Raw genomic sequence first — 26,109 nt, forward strand, 5'->3', positions numbered from 1 at the left:
TGTTTTTAACTAGTCATCGTGCTGTATGGTAGATCTCTTAAGTTATTCCCTCTGTGTAACTGAAATATTGTATCCTTTGCCCAATTCTCCCCTCTGCCCAATTCTCCCCTCTGCCGTCAAGCGTGGGTAACCATCATTCTAATCTCTGCTTCCATACGTTTGACTCTTTCAGTTCTGCATTTCAGTGAGATCATGCAGTGTTTGTCTTTCTGTGCCTGGCCGTATGCCCTTTCATCTAGGTCGTGAGTGGCTCTCAGCAAATCAACAGTGACACATTTAAACTAGGGAAATAGATTGCCAAAAATTACATTTGCTTTACGTTTAAGCGGGCAATGAACCATTCCTAAATAAATAAATTTAAAAAAATCTTTTACACCAAGAATGGCTATAAATGTACCTAGAATATTCAGCTCTAATATACATGGTGTTACTCAGAGTGCTGTAATACCCATTTGCTGCCTCGTACATTCTTCTTGTCTTTTGACCTGTTAATGATAAACATTTTATGGCACTCACCTGTATTGAGCACTGTTCCCCACCTCTCCTCTACCTTGATGCCTGGGGATAAACCCAGTGTGGTATCTACCTTTCCAAATCCCACCAGAAGATACATGTTTTATTCTGGTCAAACATATATTCTAGAACAAGTCTTCAAATCTCATTGAAGGCCACTCTTTACCCCTTATGCCTTAGTCCAGTGAATACCTTCCTTAATGATTTTTAAAAATTTCAGTGATTAGAAACCTTTTATCCTTGTTCAAGGGAAAGACTTTAGGACTTAACCATTAGCCTTCCCTCATCAATATCTCATTTCCCATGAGGCAGGCATCTAAAAGCTTATAGCTAGTTGGATTTGAATTTGAAGGTTAAATTACAAACAGATCATTCTCCCTGAAATTAGTTAAGACTCTGTTTGTATAGAATAAAAAAATTAATTCCATAAAATCAGATATTAGATTGGAATCCTTTTTAGAACATTTTATACTTATAAGATGATTATATATCTTAAATTCAGAAATAAAAGAAACATTCATTTTTTAAAAAATGGAATACATTATAAGACTCTTAAAAGATTACATTGAAAAATCAATCAGGAATTCCAAATATAGGTAAAAACAAAGATGGGCTTCGAATATCTTTCACTGGAGATTTTAAAGTAAAATAATTTTCTGAAAGAGATATATATTATAGAATCCATTCATTCATTCCAAGTTTCTAAAGTTTTAAAAATAATTCATTTAATCTCTATCTCTTCTGTGTTATAATGTAGAATGTATTCATATTCAGATTATCTCTTTAAGTGGTAAGTGACCTACTTGATTTAAAGGAGAAGAATATAACCGAGGCATTGCATTGACTGAAAAGATATGGCATTTTAAATGGCATCAAGATTGTACTTTCTACAACATTTATGATTTTCCTTTTGATTTTACAGCAGCAATACTGTAAAAGGTTTAATTTATTTCTCAGATTAGCTCTTTGGAACTGAGAGATGAGATGAGGCCTGGAAAACTTCCCCCAGTACAGTCAAGTTCCTGTTGACTAATTCTGTGACCACCAGTGACAGGCTATGAGTCTGTGAGGCAGAGTTGCGGCAGCGCAGGCTTTGCTTGGAGTTGGATGGTTCACACCCTGCTTGGCGTGGTTTTTAAGACACATCCTCTCAGTGGATGAGGAGAGAATCCAGCAGGCCTCTAGTCACACTGCTACAAATACTTTTGATGGTGGGAGATGGTGGTGTGAGTGGAGGGTCTGTGGGTGTGATGAACACCTGAATGACTCATGGGGAGAGGGCTGTTAACAGGACAGATGCCACTTGCTGTAATTTTCATATGATGTGCTTGGAAAGCCCCCTGCATGGAGGAAAGATAGATTGAGGTCCCTTTCAAAAGTGCTCCAGATGAAAAGGCATTTCCATTTTCAGAAACCCTGAGAATCCCTGAAAGAGCCTCTAACTAGTCATTGTACTGGAGGCCGCTCCTCTACTCCAAATACTGCTGTTCACTGTCCCTCTCAGCAAACTGTCCTGCTCCTATTGCAACCTGAGTTTAGGAAGGCTTAACGCTATGTCAACTGTTTAATTCTTTCTCTCCTCGGAGAAGTACCTGTCTCAGCTACCCAAGGTTAATGTCTCCACCAGGTTCGTTATTTTATATTTTAAATATATTTTAAAATCAAAAGTGTTTGAAGGACTTGCTTTTTTCCCCATAATACAGGTAATAACTCCTCTCGCTAAGAAATTTGGAAAAGTAGGCCAGGCGTGGTGGCTCATGCCTGTAACCCCAGCACTTTGGGAGGCTGAGGAGGGCAGATCACTTGAGGTGAGGAGTTTGAGACTAGCCTGGCCAACATGGTGAAACCCTGTCTCGACTAAAAATACAAAAATTAGCTGGATGTGGTGGGAGGTGCCTGTAATCCCAGCTACTCTGGAGACTGAGGCAGGGGAATCGCTTGAACCTGGGAGGTGGAGGCTGCAGTGAGTCAAAATTGCACCATTGCACTCTAGCCTGGGAGACAGAGCAAGACTCTGTTTAAAAAAAAAAAAAAAAAGAAAGAAAGAAAAGAAAAAGAAATTTGGAAAAGTAAAAAGAAAATAAAATTATTTATAATTTCAGTTAATCAAAATAAACCATTGTTAATTTTTAATTTTTTTTAGATCCAAACTTTCTCATTTCACACTCTTTGCCCCATAAACACTTGTCTCACCCCTTTTGGTGTTGGGTTTTATTGTGTAATTATAACTTCCTTAAGAGTTATACATGTTCACTCTTGATAACAGGTAAATAAAGAATAGTACATAGAAGCAGAAAAATATCTACAACCAATTTTAACATTTTGGTGTATTTCCCTAATAATGGTTAAAGGAAAAAAAATTCAATGACACTTTAAAGTACTACCATACTTTAAATAACAGAAAGTTTATCCAGGACCATTATAATATAGGGACCATTGCAGTTGGATTTTGCAGTGGGGAGAAATATTGGACTTAATTCTAAATACAGTACTGACAAGAGGGAATTTATAGCCACGGTGGAAGGTAGGGGTCATGCATAAAAAATTACTAAGAAATAACACCAGGAGTAAGCAGGATTCTGGCCAAACTGAACTAATTAGATTCTTGCTGAAGATAGACCAGGATGATCAGATATCATCTGGGGGGTGGTGGAGGGTTAAGAACCTGATCAGATGTCAAGGATGGAGGGTTCTTGCTAAAGTTAGCAGGGTTCTTGCTAAAACCGTGTTTTACAAGAAAGTGCACAGACAGGCCTAGGAGAACATTCAAAAGCTGAAACAAATCTTTGTCACAATCATAATTCATAAAAAGTTTCCTTTTTATTCAAAAACTTTTAATACATATAACTTATGGAAGCTGAATGAGATAGAACATTTTGAGGATCCATCCAAACTATTTTTCTTTTTAAAATTGACACACAATAACTGTACATGTTTGGGGGTACATATTGATATTTTGATACATATAATGTATAGTGCTTAGATCAGGGTAATTAGCATATCTGTCATCAGGCATTTATCATTGCTTCGTATTAGGAACATTCAATATCCTTTCAGTTATTTGAAACTATAATGTTTATTATTATTAAATATAATCATCCTATAGTAGTCTAGAACATTAGAACTTATTCCTCCTATCTAGCTTTTTAATTTTGTATCCTTTAGCTTTTTAAAAACAGTGTCCCCTACTTTGGGAGGCCAAGGCAGGTGGATCACCTGAGGTCAGGAGTTCGAAACCAGCCTGGCCAACAAATACAGAAAAAAAAAAAAAAAAAAGAAATAGCCAGGCATGGTGGTGTAAGCCTGTAATCACTGCTACTTGGCAGGCTGAGGCAGGGGAACTGCTTGAACCCAGGAGGTGGAGGTTGCGGTGAGCCAAGATTGCGCCATTGCACTCTTGCCTGGGTAACAGAGCAAGACTCCGCCTAAAAAAAAAAAAAAGAAAAAAAAAAAAGGCCCCAAAGTGTTTCCAGTATATTATTTTTGGAGGAAACAAAGTACATGGCTCATCTTGGAGGCACCTGTATCCCAGAGTGGCTTCTGCATCATCCTTCTTCTCCTCCCTTCCCTTCATAGGCTGTGACCTCAAACCCTACCTCCGTGTTTCTTCCAGAGAACCCTACCTGTGACACTCTAATGAACACCTGGAAAACCTTTGTTTCATGTTGATTTTTTCCTCCAAATTCCTGCAAATATAGATTTCCCCAAAATATACAAAGATTTACAGAAACAAATGGTAATTTGTGTTTCTTTTTAGTTATTTATATACTTCTGTTTTATTTTTGTTTTCATTACACTCGCTGCCTTATCTGTAGTTCACTAGCAATATTCCAAAACACAAAAAACAATATTTTTTCACATGTGAGGAGTATTGAGGAACTACTAAGGGCAAGGCACGCACCAGCTGCATTTTCTGCTGTTGTTAAGAAATAAGACTGAGTGAGTGAGCTGTATTTATGTTATTTATTAGCAAGCACTGAAAATTCCAGATTCCCTCTGGAGTCCAGAGTTTGACCTCAGAATCTGGAGAACCTCATCATTGCACACCCAGAATAAGATGAGGGCAACAAAGATCCCATCTTCCAGCTGTTTGGGAAGAACCACAGGTGCAAAGACTTTCAAATTATAATCCTTCATCTTAAAAGCTTTTCTTTAATTTTATAAATAACTCGTATTTTCACTATATTTATTAATAAAAATTTGCAGAAAAAGTAGTGTTAGCAGCTCTTCACTAACCATGATTAATGCAAGCAAAATAATTTAATATTTTAATTACACATGGAAAAGTAATGATTAATTGATGTAATTTTCTACATGATTAATAAAGCATTGCATTTACTATATTAATGTGATTTGAGATGTTTTTTCCCTCCTTTTTCTCTCTACCTCTTTTTTTCCTTCCTTCTCTCCTTTCTCCCTTTCTTCTTTCTTACTTTTCTTCTCTGTTTTTTTACCTCATTTTCTCTTTATCCTTCTCTACTTCCTTTCTCTTCTTGCTTCCTATTTCCCTTCTGTCCTCCTACCTTCTCTCCCTCCCATCTTCTTTTCTGCCTTTTTCCTCTCCTTCCCTTCCTTTTCCCCTCAGTTTCTTCCTTTCTTCTTTTGTTTTTTAGAATTTTAAAAAGGATCTTTAAGTCATAATATTAATGTGTGCTATAAGAGAGATTTGTTACATTATTGAGAAGAGCTTGGACATTCTAAATTACCATTTCATCTATCATATTTAGCCCAGATTCAAATAAGTATATTTCTTTTGAATAAACTTATTTTAAAATAAATGCATTCCAGGCTGTGCACAGTGGCTCACACCTGTAATCCCAGCCCTTTGGGAGGCCGAGGCAGGTGGATCATTTGAGGTCAGGAGTTCTAGACCAGCCTGGCCAACATGGTGAAACCCCACCTCTACTAACAATACAAAAACTAGCCGGGAGTGGTGGTGTGCGCCTGTAGTCCCAGTTACTTGGGAGGCTGAAGCAGAATAGCTTGAATTTGGGAGGTGGAGGTTGCAGTGAGCCAAGATCATGCCATTGCACTCCAGCCTGGGCCACAGACCAAACTCCATCTCGTAAAATAAATAAATAAAATAAAAATAATAAATAAATAAATGCATCCTTTCCAAATTATAGAATATAATTTTTAAACGAAATGCCTTTCCTAATTCACAAGGAATTTTGCGTAGAAACCAACAGCCTCTCATTCATTTCCCAAGGATGTATATAAACTCTGTGAATCCTTATTGATTGAACAGGAGGTGCTGGGAAATGGTTTGTTGACGATGTCAAAGACAATCAGAACTGGACAGAAGTTAGAGCATGAGAAAGCAGATTATATTCAGGATATTGCAACAGGGGGAAAGAGACCTCAATACAGAACTGGGCTCAGTTCTGAATATACTGCAAACGAGGGGGATTTATAGACAAACAGAAGTGTGAAAGTCAATGGGTGGAAACTTAGTAAGAGGAAACTTAAGGGCTGTATTAGGGTTCTGTAGATGGAAAGAACTAATAAGATAGATGTTAATATGAAAGGAAGTTTATTAGGAGTATTGACTGAGACGATCACAAGGAGAAGTCCCGCAATAGGCTGTCTGCAAGCTTAGAAGCAAGGAAACCAGTTCAAGTCCCAAAACCTCAAAAGTAGGGAAGCCGGAAGTGCAGCCTTCAGTCTGTAGTCAAAAGCCTGAGAGCCCCTGGCAAACCACTGGTGTAAGTGCAAGAGTCCAAAAGCTGAAGAACTTGGAGTTCAATGTTCAAGGGCAGGAAACAACCAGCATGGGAGAAAGATGAAGGCTGGGAAGACTCAGCAAGTCCTGTCCTAACTTCTACCTGCTTTATCCTAGCTGCACTGGCAGCTGATTAGATGGTGCCCACCAGACTGAGGGTGGGTCTGCCTCTCCCAGTCCACTGACTCAAATGATAATCTCCTTTGGTAACATCCTCACAGATACACCCAGGAACAATACTTTGCATACTTCAGTCCAATCAAGTTGACACTCAACATTAACCATCACAAGGGGTAGGGAAGAATTCTGGGTAAACTGACTTGATACAATTCTTGCTGAAGGCAGGCCCGGATGATTAGACATCACTTAGGGGATGGTGAAGATGAGGACTGTAATCAGTTATCAAGGGTGAGGATTCTCACTAAACTGACTTGATAGGATTTTTGCTACAACTGGGTCATGCAGGCATGACAAGGATGGACACCAAGGTCGATGTCTAAAGGGTTTAGGGGAGCCTGACTAGAATTAGATCAAGGAGATAGTCTTTCTGAATTTTGGCAGCTTTGGATATTCTCTCTCTGAGGAGATAGAGTTATGAAGAGAGGTATAAAGAGAGATATGAAGACTGAAGCATTATTTTTTTCCAGCAATGAGCTTCTTTTTCCCAAGCAGGCATTTTGATGAATGACACAGACAACTCAACACCCTCAGTATTCTCTCAAGTTTGACACTGGTTATGCTGTTGAGTAGAGATAAGGACCTTAATGATGTGACAGCCATGTGTACTGTGATGAGTGAGCAGTCTGTGGGAGAAACAAAACCTCATGCTTTTAGTGATAGTGCTAGTGTAAAACGGGAGATTTTTCAGTGAACAGCTGAAGGGTTTGATCTCGGAGACGTTGCCTTTGCTTGAGAGACACGTAGTAGATGTTCTCACTGTCCCGTTGCTTTGTGAAACATCAGCGTTTTCCAGGTGGCTTAAATCTCTGTAGAAGTGAGAAGATGGCAGGACGTCCAAACGGGAATTTGCTTCAGGGCCAAAACATGTCTAGAGGGCACTTTAGTCTCATTTGTAGGAATCTGGGGGCATTTTTCAGTTTCAGTGTCTGGTATAAGGAGTGTGACTGTTGTCTGCCTATTCAGCTTTGCATGGAGGGGCAGGGGCTCTGATGAAGGCTGTCATGGGTGCGTTTATAAATCTGAAACAGGACTCCTAGGCCTGAGAAGTTCAGACAACTTAGAAACTTTAAATTATTCATGGCCAGTTTCTTTGCTTTCATTAACATGCATTGGTATGCCTACACTGGAGACTGTGTTTCAGGGTGCAGTGACTCTCACCTAATGCTATTGATTTTACATAGTTTTGGAATTGTCCTTTGGGAAATATGAGGCAAATGAATAGGAAAAAAATAAAAAGCACTGATAGCCCTCTTCTGGAGTGTTAGTTTTGGGTAGAAAAATAGAAAGGATATAATCCAAAGGTATTTTTGAGAGCAGATCCCAGGGAGGTCTTGAGTTCAATGCTAGGGAGTTTTGATTTCATGGATTTTTTCCATGTGGAACACTAATAAGAATATAAAGGGGTAGCTGGCAAGATGACTGAATAAGAACAGCTCTGGTCTGCAGCTCCCAGCGGGATCAATGCAGAAGGTGAGTGGTTTCTGCATTTTCAACTGAGGCACCTGGCTCATCTCATTGGGACTGGTTAAACAGTGGGTACAGCCCACGGAGGGTGAGCCAAAGCAGGGTGGGGTGTCGCCTCACTGGGAAGGGCAAAACGTCAGGGAACTCCCTCCCCAAGCTAAGGGAAGCTGTGAGGGACTGTGCCATGAGGAACAGTGCGTTCCGGCCCAAATACTACACTTTTCCCATAGTCTTCACAACCTGCAGACCAGGAGATTCCCTTGGGTGCCTACAACACCAGAGCCCTGGGTTTCAAGCACAAAATTGGGTGGCTATTTGGGCAGACACCTAGCTAACTGCAGGATTTTTTTTTTCACACCCCAGTGGTGCCTGGAACACCAGTGAGAGAACTGTTCATGCCCCTGGAAAAGGGGCTGAAACCCAGGAGCCATGTGGTCTAACTCAGTGGATCCCAACCCCACAGAGTCCAGCAAGCTAAGATCCACTGGCTTGAAATTCTCACTTCCAGCACAGCAGTCTGAAGTTGACATGGGATGCTCAAGCTTGGTGGAGGGAAGGGCATCCATCATTACTGAGGCTTGGAAAGGCAGTTTTCCCCTCACGGTATAAACAAAGCTGCTGGGAAGTTTGAACTAGGCAGAGCTCACTGCAGTTTTGCAAAGCTGTTGTAGCCAGACTGCCTCTCTAGATTCCTCTTCTCTGGGCAGGGCATCTCTGAAAGAAAGGCAGCAGCACCAGTCATGGGCTTATGGATAAAACTCCCGTCTCCCTGGGACAGAGCACCTGGGGGAATGGGGGGCTGTGGGTGCAGCTTCAGCAGACTTAAACGTTCCTGCCTGCCAACTCTGAAGAGAGCAGTGGAACTCCCAGCACAGTGCTCGAGAGCTGCTAATGGATAGACCGCCTCCTCAAGTTCGTCCCTGACCCCCATGCCTCCTGACTGGGAGACACCTCCCAGCAGTGGTGGACAGACATCTCATAGAGGAGACCTCTGGCTGGCATCTGGCAGGTGTTCCTCTAGGACAAAGCTTCCAGAGGAAGGAACAGGCAGCAATCTTGGCTGTTCTGCAGTCTCTTCTGGTGATACCCAGGCAAACAGGGTCTGGAGTGGACCTCCAGCAAACTCCAGCAGACCTGCAGCAGAGGGGCCTGACTGTGAGAAGGAAAACTAACAAACAGAAAGGAATAGCATCAACATTAACAAAAAGCATGCCCACTCAGAGACCCCATCCGAGGGTCACCAATATCAAAGACCAAAGCTAGATAAATCCATGAAGATGAGGAAAAACCAGCACAAAAGCCTGAAAATTCAGAAAAACAGAACACCTCTTCTCCTTAGCAAAGGATAACAACTCCTTGCCAGCAAGGGAACAAAACTGGATGGAGAATGAGTTTGATGAATTGACAGAAGTAAGCTTCAGAAGGTGTGTAATAACAAACTCTTCTGAACTAAACTCCTCATGTTCTAACCCAATGCAAGGAAGCTAAGAACTTTAAAAAAGGTTAGAGGAATTGCTAACTAGAATAACCAGTTTAGAGAACAACATAAATGACCCAATGAAGCTGAAAAACACAGCACAAGAACTTCGTGAAGCATACACAAGTATCAATAGCTGAATCCATCAGGATGAAGAAAGGATATCAAGGATTGAAGGTCAACTTAATGAAATAAAGTGAGAAGATTAAAGAAAAAAGAATGAAAAGGAAAGAACAAAGCCTCCAAGAAATATGAGAATATGTGAAAAAACCAAACCTGTGTTTGATTTGTGTACCTGAAAGTGACGGGGAGGATGGATTCAGTTGGAAAACACTCTTCAGGATATTATCCAGGAGAACTTCCCCAACCTAGCCACACAGGCTGGCGTCCAAATTCAGGAAATACGTAGAACACCACAAAAATACTCCTCTAGAAGAGCAACCCCAAAACACATAATCATCAGATTTACTAGTGTTGAAATAAGGAAAAAATATTAAGGGCAGCCAGAGAGAAATGTTGGGTTACCCACAAAGGTTACCCATCAAACTAACAGCAGATCTCTCTGCAGAAACCCTACAAGCCAGAAGAGAGTGGGGGCCAATATTCAACATTCTTAAATAAAAGAATTTTCAACTCAGAATTTCGTATCCAGTCAAACTAAGCTTCATAAGCAAAGGAGAAATAAAATCCTTTATGGACAAGCAAATGCTGAGAGATTTTGTCACCACCAGGCCTGCCTTACAAGCGCTCCTGAGGGAAGCACTAAATATGGAAAGGAAAAACCAGTAGCAGCCACTGCAAAAACATACCAAACTGTTAAGACCATTGACACCATGAAGAAAGGGCGTCAATGAATGAGCAAAATAACCAGCTAGCATCATAATGGAAGGATCAAATTCACACATAACAATATTAACCTTAAACATAAATGGGCTAAATGCCCCAATTAAAAGACACAGACTGGCAAATTTGATACAGAGTCAAGACCCATTGGTGTGCTGTATTCAGGAGACCCATCTCCTGTGTAAAGAAACACATAGGCTCAAAATAAAGGGATGGAGGAATATTTACCAGGCAAATTGAAAGCAAAAAAAAAAAAAGAAAAAAGAAAGAAAAAAAAAAAAGCAGGGGTTGCAATCCTAGTCTCTGATAAGACAGGCTTTAAACCATCAAAGGTCAAAAAAGACAAAGAAGGGCATTACATAATGTTAAAGGGATCAATGCAACAAGAAGAGCTGACTATACTAAATATATATGCACCGAATACAGGAGCACCCAGGTTCATAAAGCAAGTTCTTAGAGACCTATAAAGAGACATAAGACTCCCACACAATAACAGTGTAAGATTTTAACACCCCGCTGTCAATATTAGACAGGTCAGCATGACAGAAAATTAGCAAGGATATTCAGAATTTGATTGCAACTCTGGACCAAGCAGACCTAATAGACATTTACAGAACTCTCCACCCCAAATCAACAGAATATACATTCTTCTCAACACCACATCACACTTATTCTAAAATTGACCACATAATTGGAAGTAAAACACTCCTCAGCAAATGCAAAAGAAAAGAAATCATAACCAACAGTCTCTCAGACCACAGTACAATCAAATTAGAACTCAGGACTAAGAAATTCACTCGAAACCACACAACTACATGGAAACTGAATAACCTGCTTCTGAATGACTACTGGGTAAATAACGAAATTAAGGCAGAAACAAATAAGTTCTTTGAAACCAATAGGAACAAAGACACAATGTACCAGAATCTCTGGGACACAGCTAAAGCAGTGTTTAGAGGGAAATTTATAGCACTGAATGCCCACAGGAGAAGGCAGAAAAGATCTAAAATTGACACCTCAACATCACAATTAAAAGAACTAGAGAAGCAAGAGCAAACCAGTTCAAAAGCTAGCAGAAGGCAAGACATAACAAAGTTCAGAGTAGAACTGAAGGAGATAGGGATACAAAAACCCTTCAAAAAATCCATGAATCTAGGAACTGGATTTTTGAAAAGATCAACAAAATACATAGACCACTAGCCAGACTAATAAAGAAGAAAAGAGAGAAGAATCAAATAGACACAATAAAAAATGGTAAACGGGATACAACCACTGGTCCCAGAGAAATACAAACTACCATCAGAGAATACTATAAACACCTCTCTGCAAATAAACTAGAAAATCTAGAAGAAACGGATAAATTTCTGGACACATACACCCTCCCAAGACTAAACCAGAAAGAAGTCGAATCCCTAAATAGACCAATAACAAGTTCTGAAATTGAGGCAGTAATTAATAGCCTACCAACTTAAAAAAGCCCAGGACCAGAGGGATTCACAGCCAAATTCTACCAGAGGTACAAAGAAGAGCTGGTACCATTGCTTATGAAACTATTCCAAAAAATAGAAAAAGAAGGACTCCTGCCTAACTCATTTTATAAGGCCAGCATCGTCCTGATCCAAAACCTGGCAGAGACACAACAAAGAAAATTTCAGGCCAATATTCCTGATGAACTTCAATGTGAAAATCCTCAATAAAATACTGGCAAACAGAATCCAGCAGCACATCAAAAACTTATCCCCCACGATCAAGTCGGCTTCATCCCTGGGATGCAAGCCTGGTTCAACATATGCAAATCAATCAAGGTAATCCATCACATAAACAGAACCAATGACAAAAACCACATGATTTTCTCAACAGATGTAGAAAAGGCCTTTGATAAACTACAACACCCCTTCATGCCAAAAGCTCTCAATAAACTAGTTGTTGATGGAATGTATCTCAAAATAACAGGAGCTGTTTATGACAAACCCACAGACAATATCATAACGGGCAAAAACTGGAATGCTTCATTCTGTTTGAAAACTGGCACAAGACAAGGATGCCCAATCTCCCCACTCCTATTAAACATAGTATTGGAAGTTCTGTCCAGGGCAAATAGGCAAGAGAAAGAAATAAAGCATATTCAAATAGGAAGAGAGGAAGTCAACTTGTCTCTGTTTGCAGATGACATGATGGTATATTTAGAAAACCCAATCATTCCAGCCCAAAATCTCTTTAAGCTGATAAGCAACTTCAGTGAATTATCAGGATACAAAATCAATGTAAAAATCACAAGCATTCCAATACACAAGTAACAGACAAACAGAGAGCCAAAAACTCCCATTCACAACTGCCACAAAGAGAATAAAATACCTAGGAATACAACTTACAAGGGAGGTGAAGGACCTCTTCAAGGAGAACTGCAAACCACTGCTAAAGGAAATAAGAGAGGACACAAACAAATGGAAAGACACTCCATGCACTTGGATAGGAAGAATCAATATCATGAAAATGGCCACACTGCCCAAAGTAATTTATAGATTCAATGCTATCTCCATCAACTACCATTGACTTTCTTCACAGAATTAGAAAAAACGACTTTAAATTTCATATGAAACCAAAAAAGACCTGGTATAGCCAAGACAAACCTAAGCAAAAAGAGCAAAGCTGAAGGCATCATGTTATCTGACTTCAAACTATACTACAAGGCTACACTAGCCAAAATAGCATGGCACTGGTACCAAAACAGATACATTGACCAATGGAACAGAACAGAGGCCTCAGAAATAACGCCACACATCTATGACCATCTGATCTTTGACAAACCTGACAAAAACAAGCAATGGTGAAATAATTCCCTATTTAATAAATGCTGTTGGGAAAACTGGCTAGCCATATTCAGAAAACTGAAACTGGACCCCTTCTGTACACCTTATATAAAAATTAACTCAGGATGGACTAAAGACTTAAACATAAGACCTAAAACCATAAAACCCATAGAAGAAAACTTAGGCAATACCATTCAGGACATAGTCATGGGCAAATACTTCATGACTAAAACACCAAAAGCAATGGCAACAAAAGCCAAAATTGACAAATGGGATATAATTAAATTAAAGAGCTTCTGCACAGCAAAAGAAACTATCATTAGAGTGAACAGACAACCTACAGAGTGGGAGAAAATTTTTATAATCCATCTGAAAAAGGGCTGATATCCACAATCTACAAGAAACTTAAGCAACATTACCAGAAAAAATCAACCCCATCAGAAAATGTGCAAAGGATATGAACAGACACCTCAAAAGAAGACATTTATGTGGCCAACAAACATATGAAAAAAAGCTCATCATTACTGGTGATTAGAGAAATGCAAATCAAATCCACAATGTGATACCATCTTATGCCAGTTAGAATGGCGATCATTAAGAAGTCAGGAAGCAACAAATGCTGGAGAGGATGTGGAGAAATGGGAATGCTTTCACCATATTGGTGGGAGTGTGAAGTAGTTCAACCATTGTGGAAAACAGTATGGTGATTCCTCAAGGATCTAGAACTAGAAATACCATTTGTCCCAGAAATCCCATTACTAGGTATATACCCAAAGGATTATAAATCATTCTACTATAAAGACACATGCACAGGTATGTTTATTGCAGAACTATTTACAATAGGAAAGTCTTGGAACCAACCCAAATGCCCATCAATGATAGACTGGATAACGAAAATGCATCACATGTATACCATGGAATACTATGCAATGAAGAAGGATGAGTTCATGTCCTTTGCAGGGACATGGATGAAGCTGGAAACCATCATTCTTAGCAAACTAACACAGGAATAGAAAACCAAATACTGCATCTTCTCATAAGTGGGAGATGAACAATAAGAACACATGGACACAGGGAGGGGAACATCACAAACCAGGACCTGTTGGGGGCTGGGGGACTAGAGGAGGGGATAGCATTAGGAGAAGTACCTAATGTAGATGATGGGTTGATGGGTGCAGCAAACCACCATGGCACGTGCATACCTATGTAACAAACCTGCACATTCTGCACATGTATCCCAGAAACTAAATTATATATTTAAAAAGGATAAAAAGAAGAGGAGCGCTATCATATGTTTGAAAGAGGATGTTTAATTTATCAGAGGTTGCAGAATGCAATGGGGAGTAAAATCCAGTGAAAGAGTGGAGAATTGAGACTATATCATTTGTCAAGGTTGTAGTTCAAAGTCCAACTTCCAGAAATCTGTTACTAGATCTGGAAAAGGTAGAGACTTGGAGGAATCGTCAGACTTTGGAGGGAAACAGTCTCTACTCAGACACAGAGAATGCTCCCCTACAATGCCCCCACAATTCTGGTAGCCTGAGGATGCCAGAAAATATCTTGCAGAGATGAGAACCAATATGTTTGACAAGGATGCAAGCACAGCAGAGGAAGGTCAGGTTTGCCCCACGTATCTGAACAGGGAAATACTGAGGGTTCCTTAAAACAACAAAACAAAACAAAACAACACAACTCAGCCATTCTCTTCTTAGAGCACTGAGATTTACAAACCAAGGACCCCAGTGGTGTGTCAGACATGACCTCTTCAATGGCTGAGACATCCCTTGCTACAGTCTGGCTGCAGCACTAGTCAGAGTTCATCTTCCCACTGACCTGGTTTTGATTCTGCTTTCTAATCTTTTCAGCCTAGTTGAATCTATCTTGGGTATTCATGTGTGATCAAGCTATAGCTACTCTTTTGGTAATAGCAGACTGGCCCCATTGATCCCTGGCAGAGTCTCTTGCTCTTGTAGCTAAAGCACTCCAAGAAATATGCACAAAATCTTAAGTCAGTGGTAGTGGGAAGGGAGAAGTAGGTTTGCATTAGAGAGATCTGGAAGGCTGAATGAGCAGGATTTGGTAATAAATTGGGTGTGGCCATTACAGAAGAGAGAAGAGGCAGAGCTGAGCCTGGGTCATGGTGTTTAAACTCTTGTTTAAAGCTAAAGATTTTTTTTTTTTTTTTTTTGCCAGAAAAATCCAGGTAGGCACATTTTGCTTACAATATCAGGAGGCTCACAGCTTTAGCCAAATGTTAGGAACCCCTCTGTAGAGGAAAATCCTAGGGGTTGGATAGGACGACCTGAAAGATTCCTTCTGCTTCCTCAATATTTGAATAGTTATAGAACCCAAGTATTGGTCTATTTGGGGGCCTATTGGTAGCTACAAGGAAGTCAGGAAGGGGAGCTGGTACTTTTATGAGGCACTAGGGAATGCAGGAGGGAAATGTATTTTGTTTTAGACCTGGAGGTTGAAGTGCTGGGAGGGCATTCTTGGGCAGATGTTGAGTGGGTTAGCAAAGACACACTTGGAGAAAGTGTTTAGAGCATTAGATCTGCACTGTTGAATATGGTAGCCATTGGGCACATGTGGCCATTGAAGACTGTGGCTAACAAAATGTGGCTAATCCTAACTGGGATATACTATAAGTGTAATGTACATCCATTTCTAAGACAGTTATAAAATATAAAATATGTCAATTTAAGAATATTAGCTACATGTTAAAATCATAATATTTTGAATATATTCAGTTAAATAAATATATGATTAAAATAAGTCCATCAGCTCCTCCTTACTTTTTAAATGTGGCTACTGGAAATTTTAAAACTACATGTGTAGTTTCTGTTTGCAGCTCACATATTTGTGTTGGGTAGCACTGCTCAAGGTGGTGTTTGGAGGTAGTTATCAGGGACAACTTGGGAACATTTGAGCTCTCTGGGAAGAGGATATACAGAGAGAAAAGCAGAAGGTTGAAGGCATACTTGTGGAGCATTTCTACATTCACAGATCTAGAAGGAAAAGGAGGAGACTGGAAAGGAGCTAGGGAATAAGGCCAGAGAAGGGGAAGTAGGTGACATCACAGGAATGAGGGGAAGAAGGGGCTTTAGGAAAGAAAAGGATAGCGATAAGGATTATGCAAAGTAATTTGACCTTTGTTCTATTGCTATTGGAGAGCACATGGGGGTTTTCTTCCCCAGAAAGTAAAATGATCAAATTTAAATTTTAAGAAGATGATTTTGGTAAGAAAATAATGAACCAATTGGATTGACAGAGAAGCTGAAGGTCAGATGGATAGCTAGAAAGTCAGGGAATAAGAACAATCAAAAAGCCTTTAGGCATCTAGAAAGCTGAGCAGAAAAGAATTGTTTTGACTTTGAGAAAGAACTTTTTATTTTATTTTCTTGCCTTGAGAAATGAGGTGTTTTTGAACAGTAAGATTTTGGTAATTTAAAGCTTGTGTCTCTGTTTATAGAATCCAGAAAATGGGTTGCAGTAAAAATCAGTGTCACAGATGATTAAAGATGCTTTCCGTGGGAAAAATAGAAGGCGGTAAAGAAACTAAAGACACAAAAATTATAGGATTTCTAAGAAACAAAGGTTGTCTTTTTGTATAATTGTCTCATTTAGAGAAAACAGAAAACAACATTATTCCCCACCCTTAAGAACATGAAAGTAGAAAAGAATGTTTTCTAAAAAGAGTTTTCCTTGAGACTCTGCCACCATAACTTGTGACCATTTAAGGTATTTCTAAGTGTTTACAAATTGAACATACTATGTCCTAGAATGTCCTTTGAGCAGAAATTTTGGTACTTAAAATTATTTATTTGGAGTTTTGTTTAAGGCAGAGAACAGATCGAAATATATGAAAGTATAAAACTCAGAGAATTAAGTGAAGATGAGCTGAATATTCTGAAGGTTGTATTAGTCCATTTTCATACTGCTATGAAGAAATACCTGAGACTGGGTAATTTTCTTAAAAAAAGAGGTTTAATGGACTCACAGTTCCACATGGCTGGTAACGCCTCACAATCATAGTGGAAAGTGAAGGAGGAGTAAAGGCACATCTTATATGGTGGCAGGCAAGAGAGCGTGTGCAGGGGAACTGCCCTTTATAAAACCATCGGATCTTGTGAGATGTATTCACTATCAGGAGAACAGCATGGGAAAAACCCACACCCATAATTAAATTACCTCCCACTGGGTTCCTCCCTTGACACGTGAGGATTATGGGAGCTACAAGATAAGATTTGGATGGGGACATGGCCAATCCATATCAAAGGTATTTGGATCCTGTTTAAATATATGTTATAGTCTTTGCTAGCTTAAAGGGAAAAGAGAAAAAAAACAATGGCAAAAGGAAGCCAACAGAAGGGGCCATATGAAGGGACTGAACAAAAAGGACATGGTCAATTAAAGACATTTGGAAAATCGACCTAGATGGAGTAGTATAGGATTTGGATACTTTGTTGGATACTGAATACACAGGATTAGGATGAAATCAGTGCTGTTGTAGAATAACTGTAATATGCAGCAGCTAACATTTATTGAGCATTTATTATATACTCATTTATTTATTACAACAATCTCACGCAGTAGGTATTATCTCAATGCTACAGATGGTGCAGTGAGATTAGGTAACTTGTCCAAGGTCACCCAGGTAGCCAGTGAGCCCACTGTATCATGCTGTCTCCTTAAGTGTTGTTAGGGAGTCACACGATGAACCAGGAGGTGTTGGCTGGGTTATGTGTGGTAACACATGACTCCAAACATTTTAGTAATCTATAATAACACAGTTTTTTTGTTTGTTGGTTTGGTTTGGTTTTGGTTTTGGTTTTCCTTTTTTTTTTTTTTTTTTTTCTTTTTAAATTTCATTGCAGGACACTTGCTCTGATTCATTTCTGGACTTAAGTGGAAGAAGCAGCCCTTATCTAGGATATTGTTAGTCTTTGGCAGAGGGAATACAAAGCAATGGAAGGATGATGTGATGGTTCTGAAAGCTTCTCTTGGATGTAGAATATAAAGTTTGCTCACCTTTTGTTATCCAAAGTAAGCCATGCGGCAAGCCTGACAGTGGGGTGAAGAGTGAAATGTTCCCACTAGGGAGGGTCTTTAGAGGACCCCTAGAGAGAGTTTCGGTTCTTTGTCTTTTGTTTTTGTTTATTTTTATCATGTGAATCTTCAGCTTTACGAGGAAGAGAAGCAATGAATGGTTGGTCTGACTTCTTTTCACGCTGAGGAGTTAATAGGATGACCCGAAAAGTTAATCCCCACACTGTCAGTGTTGTTTGGGGAGGGGCAGGTGGCAGAGAGTTACGCACGCAGGAGACAATGCAAGGGAGAACACTGCCTCTCATAGGGGTCAGTAAGGCAGTGAGACAGCCAAGCGGAAAGGGGTCCGCAGAGAAACTTCAGGCGCCCTGCACACTGGGAGGAGCGCGCACTCGGGGTGGAGCCACAGACGTTTGCACCGTTTGCAGGGCGGATGACCCTGACCCCTCCTCTTCCTGGTTAGAACCTGGGCTTCAATCTATGAGGACGGAAGCCTGTATAGAAGGACTCTCTCTCTGCTGAGAGTCCCTGTTTTCCATTTTTTCCTTTTTGCCCATAAATTCCATTTTTATCACCCTTTAAAGTGTCTGTGAGCCTAATATTTCATGGCTGTGTGACAAGGACCTGGCTCTTAGGTGAACTAAGGAGAAAATCCTACAACAGTAGTACTAGGCCATAGCCTAAATCCAAACACAGCAAAATCCACACAACCAAAATCTTTGCTAAGCAAGGTACCTGGAAAAAAAAAAAACCTGTCTCAGCAGTAAGTCAGGCCACATCAGACAGAAGCTAAAGGCTAGCCCGAGTGAGAGCTGGTAAGGAAGGAGAGATGAAGCAAGGTGTTACCAAACAAGATCTAGTGAGGGCTGAGGGTCAGTTCAGCTATAAAGGGCGGGGGGAAGCCAGTTTTTGAGGAGGTCACTTCAAGCCTTGAGTTCCTTTGTCTAAGCCCCTGTTCTCCTGGCTGTTTCCCATTAATGTTGGGGAAATGTGCTATGAACTGATGGGCAAAGATGTGTGTAAAAGAGAGACAGTTATAGGCAGTCCTATTTATTCAAATGTGACAGGATGATGGACCTAGTCATCCACAAAACCAATTATAAGCTAAACCCATGCAGGTAGTTAGGTAGAACACACCCATTTAAAAACGAACAGCACTTTAATTCTTGAATTAATGTTAAATTCAGCCTGAATTTATTGGATAAATGTCTCATTTCGTGTTAGTAAATCTAACTAAAGACTTTAACTAAATCTAACTAATGACTCTAACTAAAGCTATTTCCACAGAGATGTAAATTGTTCTTGATGAATACAATAAAAGCAAGTAATAATCACTTTTTGGAACTTAGAACAAATTCACTTCGGTGAAGGTCAAGCACTTGAGAATAAGATAATTATTTTTCCTTTCAAATACTAAAGAGTTGCCAAAACTCTGGTGATAAATTGGAACATTTGGGAAATGAAGGCAACAAGAAGATTTAATTTATTGCCCATGTGTAAGAATTCTAATTTTTGCACATTCCTTATAATCTTTTCCTAAATACATGTAAAAACTGTGTAATTACATTGTTTAAAATTTCACTGTAATATAACATGTTCCATAAACAATTTTTCAGGTTTTCATAGTCATAATGGTTGCAGCATAGTTCACTGCATAGAGTTAACATAATTTAATTTATAATTTTTATTATTAAACATGTAGTTTCTTTCAGTTTATTATTATTAATAATACCGCAGTAAATGGCCACATGGAAACTATGTGTGTGGTTTTTTTTTTGTTTTGGATTTTTTTCATTGCAATACATGTCCTAAATTGGGATTACTGGGTCAAAAGTTATGAAATTTTAATGACTATGCAAACTATTTTTAAAATAACTCCCAATTTAACAAAAACATGTGAGTACGTAATTCACTGAATTCTCCCTTGCTTTAGAAATTATATTGAAAGGTTATATAAATTGACTAATTAATATTGTAGAAAAAAATGATACTTTGTGTTAATTTGTGTGTCTGAATACTTGTGAGGCTAAAGACTATACCACAGGTTTCTTTAACCAACAGAAGGAGTTATAATTCTTTCATTCGGTAATTGGACAAATATTTTTTGAGCGCCTACAACGTGCCAGGCAGTTTTGTTTGTTTGTTTGTTTCAGAGCACAGAGCAGTGAAGTAAACAGATTCCCTTGCCATCATGGATTTTATATTCATGTAAAAAAAGACAATAAACATAATAAGTATTAAAATTATGTAGTGTGTTAGAATGTTATAACTGCTGTTAAAAAGTAAGATAAAAATAATGCGGAGTTTGTTAGCAGAAGTTGCATTTCTAAATACGGTGGTCACTGAGACACAAATATTTGAACAAATACTTGAAAGAGGTGGAGTAGGTCCCATATGGGTGTCAGAGGAAAGAGTGTTGCAGCCAGGGACCTTGGGTTGTAGAAGACTCTAAGCGGACCATGTGTGAGGTGTTGCAGGAGAATGAGGGAGGACAGTTTGGTTAGAGTGAAGTGAAATCTTTGATGTGATGAAGTGATGATCTTTGATGAAATCTAAGGATGCTTATTTGTTTCACAGGAGAAAAACAAGGAGAGAAAAATCTAAACCCAGCACAAGAGAAAGTTTCCAAAAAGAGGTCGTCGCCAATACCAAAATTAGCTGTGATATTCAGGAATTAAAAAATGGAAACACGATAAGCACATTCAATAAAGACCAAGGCCAGCTTCCATTGGCCAGAGCTCAGCCACGCGGCCACACCTGGCTGAAGAGACTGACTGAAGAATTCCCTGAATATTTTAATGTACCTCTGGTTATAACACAGAATAACCACAAGGTGGCAGAAGAACTCCATTCTTGTAAATGTCTTAGTTTCTTTATTTCATCTTCCCTATTCCGTCTAATGTTCCTTGAATTTTACTATTTTGTTGGTTTGAAAATATGTGTGACCTACGTCCTTTAAAGGATTCAGTTGCTAAAGTTTTAAATAGGCTGGAATATAAAACATTTATGGAAAAGAAAAATACCTACAGTATGATGTTAGTGAACTATTAATAATTAATCCAATTAAATAAAATATATTTGCTTTGGATTAATACATATCTTGTTTTGATGTTTGTTAAATAAAACTAAGCATTAGGAGGTCAAATAGCCACAATGAACATTTTCGTATTATTTAATAAGCCAGTTTCAAGGCATACATGCTAAATTTGTTCTTAAGGAAAAGTTGAATTTTTGCTTTCATGAAATTACAAACTCTAAGGCAATTTTATGCCTGTAAATCCAGTGTGTTCTGAAGTTTAAAGTGTCAAAGGCTACTGGATTTAAACAGATCTTGTATGACTCTCTGTTTCATCTCTTCAGAGGTTGATAGTAAGCAAGTTTGGCAGCAACTCACAGCTTCTGCTGTAACATGATGCTAATAATGACGACTTTATAAGATTGTTGCAAAGAGTCAGTGATGCCACAAGCAATGTCCTTTATATATGCAGAATTTAAAAAATAAAGTAAATAGAAATATTCCTTCCTCTATTCCCAATTTTTCTAACGTTATTTGCAACTGGTGTTTTAATGCAAGACCAAACGCTAAAATATACACGTAGCTAGCAGAATCAAAACCTAGATCAGATGTTCAAAAGCATCATGCTGCTAAAAGATTTCAGGGTCTAAATTGTGCTCACTGTTCTGAAACATCTTTCCACTTCCTGTTAAAAAAAAAAAAAAACCATGATATTCGTTGAAGCTCATTTTTTGGGCTTCATGTGTTGTAATTACACATTTGTTATATAGGGTATATGATGACTTAGGCTCTATGGTGTTATTCAGTACACTGTAGAAAAAGTAGAATAAAGAATGTTGTTTGTCAGTAGGTAGCTCTGTCCTCTTTATCCTTGAATGTAATTTACTAAAGAGCTGACAAAATTACAGCACAGGCAGCAATTCACCATATTACCCTGCAGACAGCCAAGAGACTGACATTGAGATGATGCTTTTTAACTTGGGTCTGTGTAAGGAACCTGACGGGGTTATATGAAATCTTCATTTCTGTACTATGAAAAAATGATGTTGCTTTTAAGAAGGACGCACAAAAGTGTGTACTCTGGGCAAGGCTATTGATAAAGATGCGACAGGGATGTATGGAAACCCAATATGTAACATTGAAATGACTTTTGATTCATTTGTATTTGGTCTTAGACAAGAAACATAGATTAAGAAAAGGTCTAAAAAATGGAGCACTAGGAAAAATGATAGGAAATTTTGTGTTCTTGACTAACAGCTATCTAATATGAAATACACATTTGTAATATTTTGACATATATGATTTAATACAACTACATTTTGTAATAAATATCTTTAATTCTAAGGATTGAAAATCTTAAAAGGATCTCAATTTTATAGTTATAGCGGTTTTGTTTCAACAGGCTGATGGACTTGGAAATTGCAGGTTTCTTAAACACATTCGATGAACTTAAAAAGCAGGGGGAGATACTTTCAGATGGCCTTGAATGGGAAGGGGGGGACCCTGGATTTCTCTGGACACCTCTTTCTTCCTTTCTTCTCTGTAGGTGGGGACCTCTTCTTCTCAACTAGTCAGCAATTATAAGAATGAAAATTATCTTAGCAGCTATTCAGAGTAGGTCCAAAAGATAATCAAATAAAGAAGATTTCAATATTCTCAAGGCAGAAGAGACAATGTCTTTGTATCTGCAGTTGGAAAGCCCGGAGTAATCTCTTTCCCATCCTCCACTGTGGAAATTCCTTCTGTTCTCAAGGTCTCGAGCATATGATAACTCCATGATGGATTTTCTGACTCCTGGAGTTAACACGTTCCTTCCCTTGCCTGCGCTCACATAGCCATGAGTTTATCAGGAGTTGCATCCTCAAACAGAGCTGCTAGACCACATGTGCTCTGTACAGCCTCTGGTATCGGCGTATGACTACTGAGCTGGCATCTTTCTCAATTCTTAAGAAAAATCAAAACCAGTTTGGTTTTCTTGTTAAATACTGGTAAAATAGACATCATGTAAAATCTACTATTCTAACAATTTTTAAGTGTGCAATTCAGTGGCATTAAGTACACTCACATTGTTATGTAATTATCACCACTCAACAGTTTTTTGTGTGGATTTTTCAGGGTTTTCTAAATATATAATTCTATCATCTGTGAACAGAGGTAAATTTAATTCTTCATTTCCAATTTTATTTCCTCTTCTAATATTATGTTGAATAGAAGTCAGATAAAAAGTGTCTGATTATACTTATATGAAGCACCTAGAAGTCAAATTCATAGAGCTAGAAAGTAGAATAGTCTACGAAGGGCTTTGGAGAGGGGGTAGTGAGAGTTATGGTTTAATGGGTACAGTTTCAGTTTGTGTTGATGACAACATTTTGGTGTGGTATATGAGTTTTTGTCTTAGGTTCTGATTTCAGAGAAAAATGGCCAATATATGCTGCTCTTGTTTTGCTCATGGCTAGAAAACTGGGGTCTGGGAACCAAGGGGTGAAAGTGAGATTGGCTTTTTTCACTGTCACTTCAGCGATACACTTGGGGACAGTCTTCATCTTCACAGCCTTAGGATCTTCCGGAATGAAATACTTGGTTCTCATGTGTAGAACACACATATGGAGGACACAGTAAGAGTTCCAGTGAATGAAGCTACTGAACTCCTGGTCACTCTTGAACCCCCAAATCAGAGGATCAGCAGGCAAAAAGGGGCTGTTCTATATGGGTGGGATAATTGAGTCTGATTGCTGTGCGAGGAGGCAGGAGTAGCTCTGGAATTTGGAAATTCACTGGGTTCTCTTTGGATGCTTCCACGTTCGTTGACAACTATAAATGAGAAATTGAGCAACCTTGGCCCAAGCAAGACGAGACAAATAAAAACTAAGATTTCTCAAGGATGAAGGTCTAGGTTATCCAACCAGAAAAGCCTCGGGCTGCCAAAATACTGGTCAAGGCAGAATGAAAATAGATGATGAAGAAGATTAATGGTAGATGTTAGTTATGACCTCAGGTTGATGACAGCAGCAGGGACTGGTCCATCAATCCTTTATACTATGCCCTTGTAGACACCGGGGTTGGTTGGAGATTGAAGAGGCCTTTGTAACACTTGGGATGTAAAAGAAGCCATGCCAGACTGCTGCTTTTTGTCTTACATTGAAGGGAAATAGCCATGCTTGAGCATTCAACTTGATTTTTTTTAAAAAATAGCAAAGTTATCATGAAATCTTTTGCTTGTAATGAAATGCAGCCATTGTCAGCTATGAGAGTTGCTGGAGTGGGGCGTGTTTGAGTGTGTATGTGTCTGTTTCCCTTGCTCTATTTCAGATCTAACCCTTGAATTGCTAACTGGGGGAGGGAATGGCCTCTTTTTAGATTGTCCTTGTTTTGACTTATCTGCCAAGGCAAAAGAATGTCAGAGGGTTTGCCACACAGTCCTGCAGGGAACCCTGCTCTCTGCCAGGATTTTTGTATCAAATAGTTTGTTTGGCCAAATTTAGAGAATAGTTTAAAGGGGGAAAAAGCTTGCATGTGATATGTGTAATTATTATGTTAGAATACTTTTTAAATAATATGCTGTGATTGGCATCTTTCTTCCTGAAGGTTGGGGATTGTGCTGAGAGAGTGCAGCTGTGTCTCTGCTCTCTGCAGTCTTGGGCAGGCATCACTGTTTGTCTCCTGATACAGAGGGCTGAATGCACTATTTCACATTGATGCCACATTTTAAAATCTAAATATGATTAACATGTTTTAGGGTGTTTAACAAATAATTCACTTTTTTGCAGATATTAAATGCTAAGATATAAAAAAAGAGAGAAGGCATGCAAGAAACTGTGTAATACTAGAGGAAGGCTGTATCGGACACAATACCATCTTTTATTCCATATACTTCTGTGACAACTAGGTCTGGGCAGCATTTGACTAGCTCTCTACAGATACCATCTGATGGAGTTTTCACCTGGTACCTTGTTGTGGGAAGTCAGGGACCCCGAACGGAGGGACTGCCTGAAGCCATGGCAGAAAAACATAAATTGTGAAGATTTCATGGACATTTATTAGTTCCCGAAATTAATACTTTTATAATTTCTTACACCTGTCTTTACTGCAATCTCTGAACATAAATTGTGAAGATTTCATGGACATTTATCACTTCCCCAATCAATACTCTTGTGATTTCCTATGCCTGTCTTTACTTTCATCTCTTAGTCCCATCATCTTCATAAGCCGAGGATGAATGTTGCCTCAGGACCCTGTGATGATTGTGTTAACTGCACAAATTGTTTAAAGAATATGAAATCTGGGCACCTTGAAAAAAGAGCAGGGTAAGAGCGATGTTCAGGGAACAAGAGAGATAACCATTAGGTCTGGCTGCCTGAGAGCCAGGTGGAACAGAGCCATATTTCTCTTCTTTCAAAAGCAAATAGGAGAAATATCACTGAATTCTTTTTCTCGCAAGGATCAGCCCTGAGAAAGAGAATGCGTTCCTAGAGGGAGGTCTCTAAAATGGCCACTCTGGGAATGTCTGTCTTTTACAGTTGCAGATAAAGGATGAAATAAGCCCTGGTCTCCTGTAGTGCTCCCAGGCTTATTAGGATGAAGAAATTCCCACCTAATAAATTTTGGTCTGACCGGTTGTCTGCTCTTAAACCCTGTCTCCTGGTAAGACGTTATCAATGACAATGCATGCCCGAAACTTTATTAGTGATTTTAATTTGACCCTGGTCCTGTGATCTCGCCCTGCTTCCATTTGCCTTGTAATATTTTATTACCTTGTAAAGCATGTGATCTTTGTGACCCACACCCTATTCATACACCCCTCCCCTTTTGAAAATCACTAATAAAAACTTGCTGGTTTTGCAGCGTGGGGGGCATCATGGAACCTGCCGACATGTGATGTCTCCCCTGAACACCCAGCTTTAAAATCTCTCTCTTTTGTACTCTTCCCTTTTATTTTTCAGACCAGCTGACACTTAGGGAAAAAGAAAAGGACTCATGTTGAATTATCAGGGGCTGGTTCCCCCGATAGTACCTTACTATGGACCTCTGACTTTTG

General features: G+C 39.1%; 1 protein-coding gene across 16 annotated transcripts in view; it reads left to right on the forward strand.

Annotated features, from left to right (window-relative positions):
• The window catches only part of MRPL39 (mitochondrial ribosomal protein L39), a 238,959-nt gene extending 216,599 nt beyond the window's left edge, over window positions 1-22,360 (forward strand). For 13 of the 16 annotated variants that reach the window (XM_007966234.3, XM_073010171.1, XM_073010175.1 and 10 more), the window contains one exon: window positions 20,636-22,360. Coding sequence is in view for 8 of the 16 variants with exons in the window: in XM_073010198.1 (XP_072866299.1) it covers window positions 20,636-20,736 (101 nt within the window). In the remaining 8 variants the exon portion in view is untranslated. The remainder of the gene's footprint in view (window positions 1-20,635) is intronic. The other 3 variants (XM_037982825.2, XM_073010242.1, XM_037982827.2) reach the window with 2 other exon arrangements.
• The last annotated feature ends 3,749 nt before the right edge of the window (window positions 22,361-26,109 follow it).

Source organism: Chlorocebus sabaeus, chromosome 2, assembly GCF_047675955.1.
Source record: "Chlorocebus sabaeus isolate Y175 chromosome 2, mChlSab1.0.hap1, whole genome shotgun sequence".
NCBI classification, from domain to species: Eukaryota; Metazoa; Chordata; class Mammalia; order Primates; family Cercopithecidae; genus Chlorocebus; species Chlorocebus sabaeus.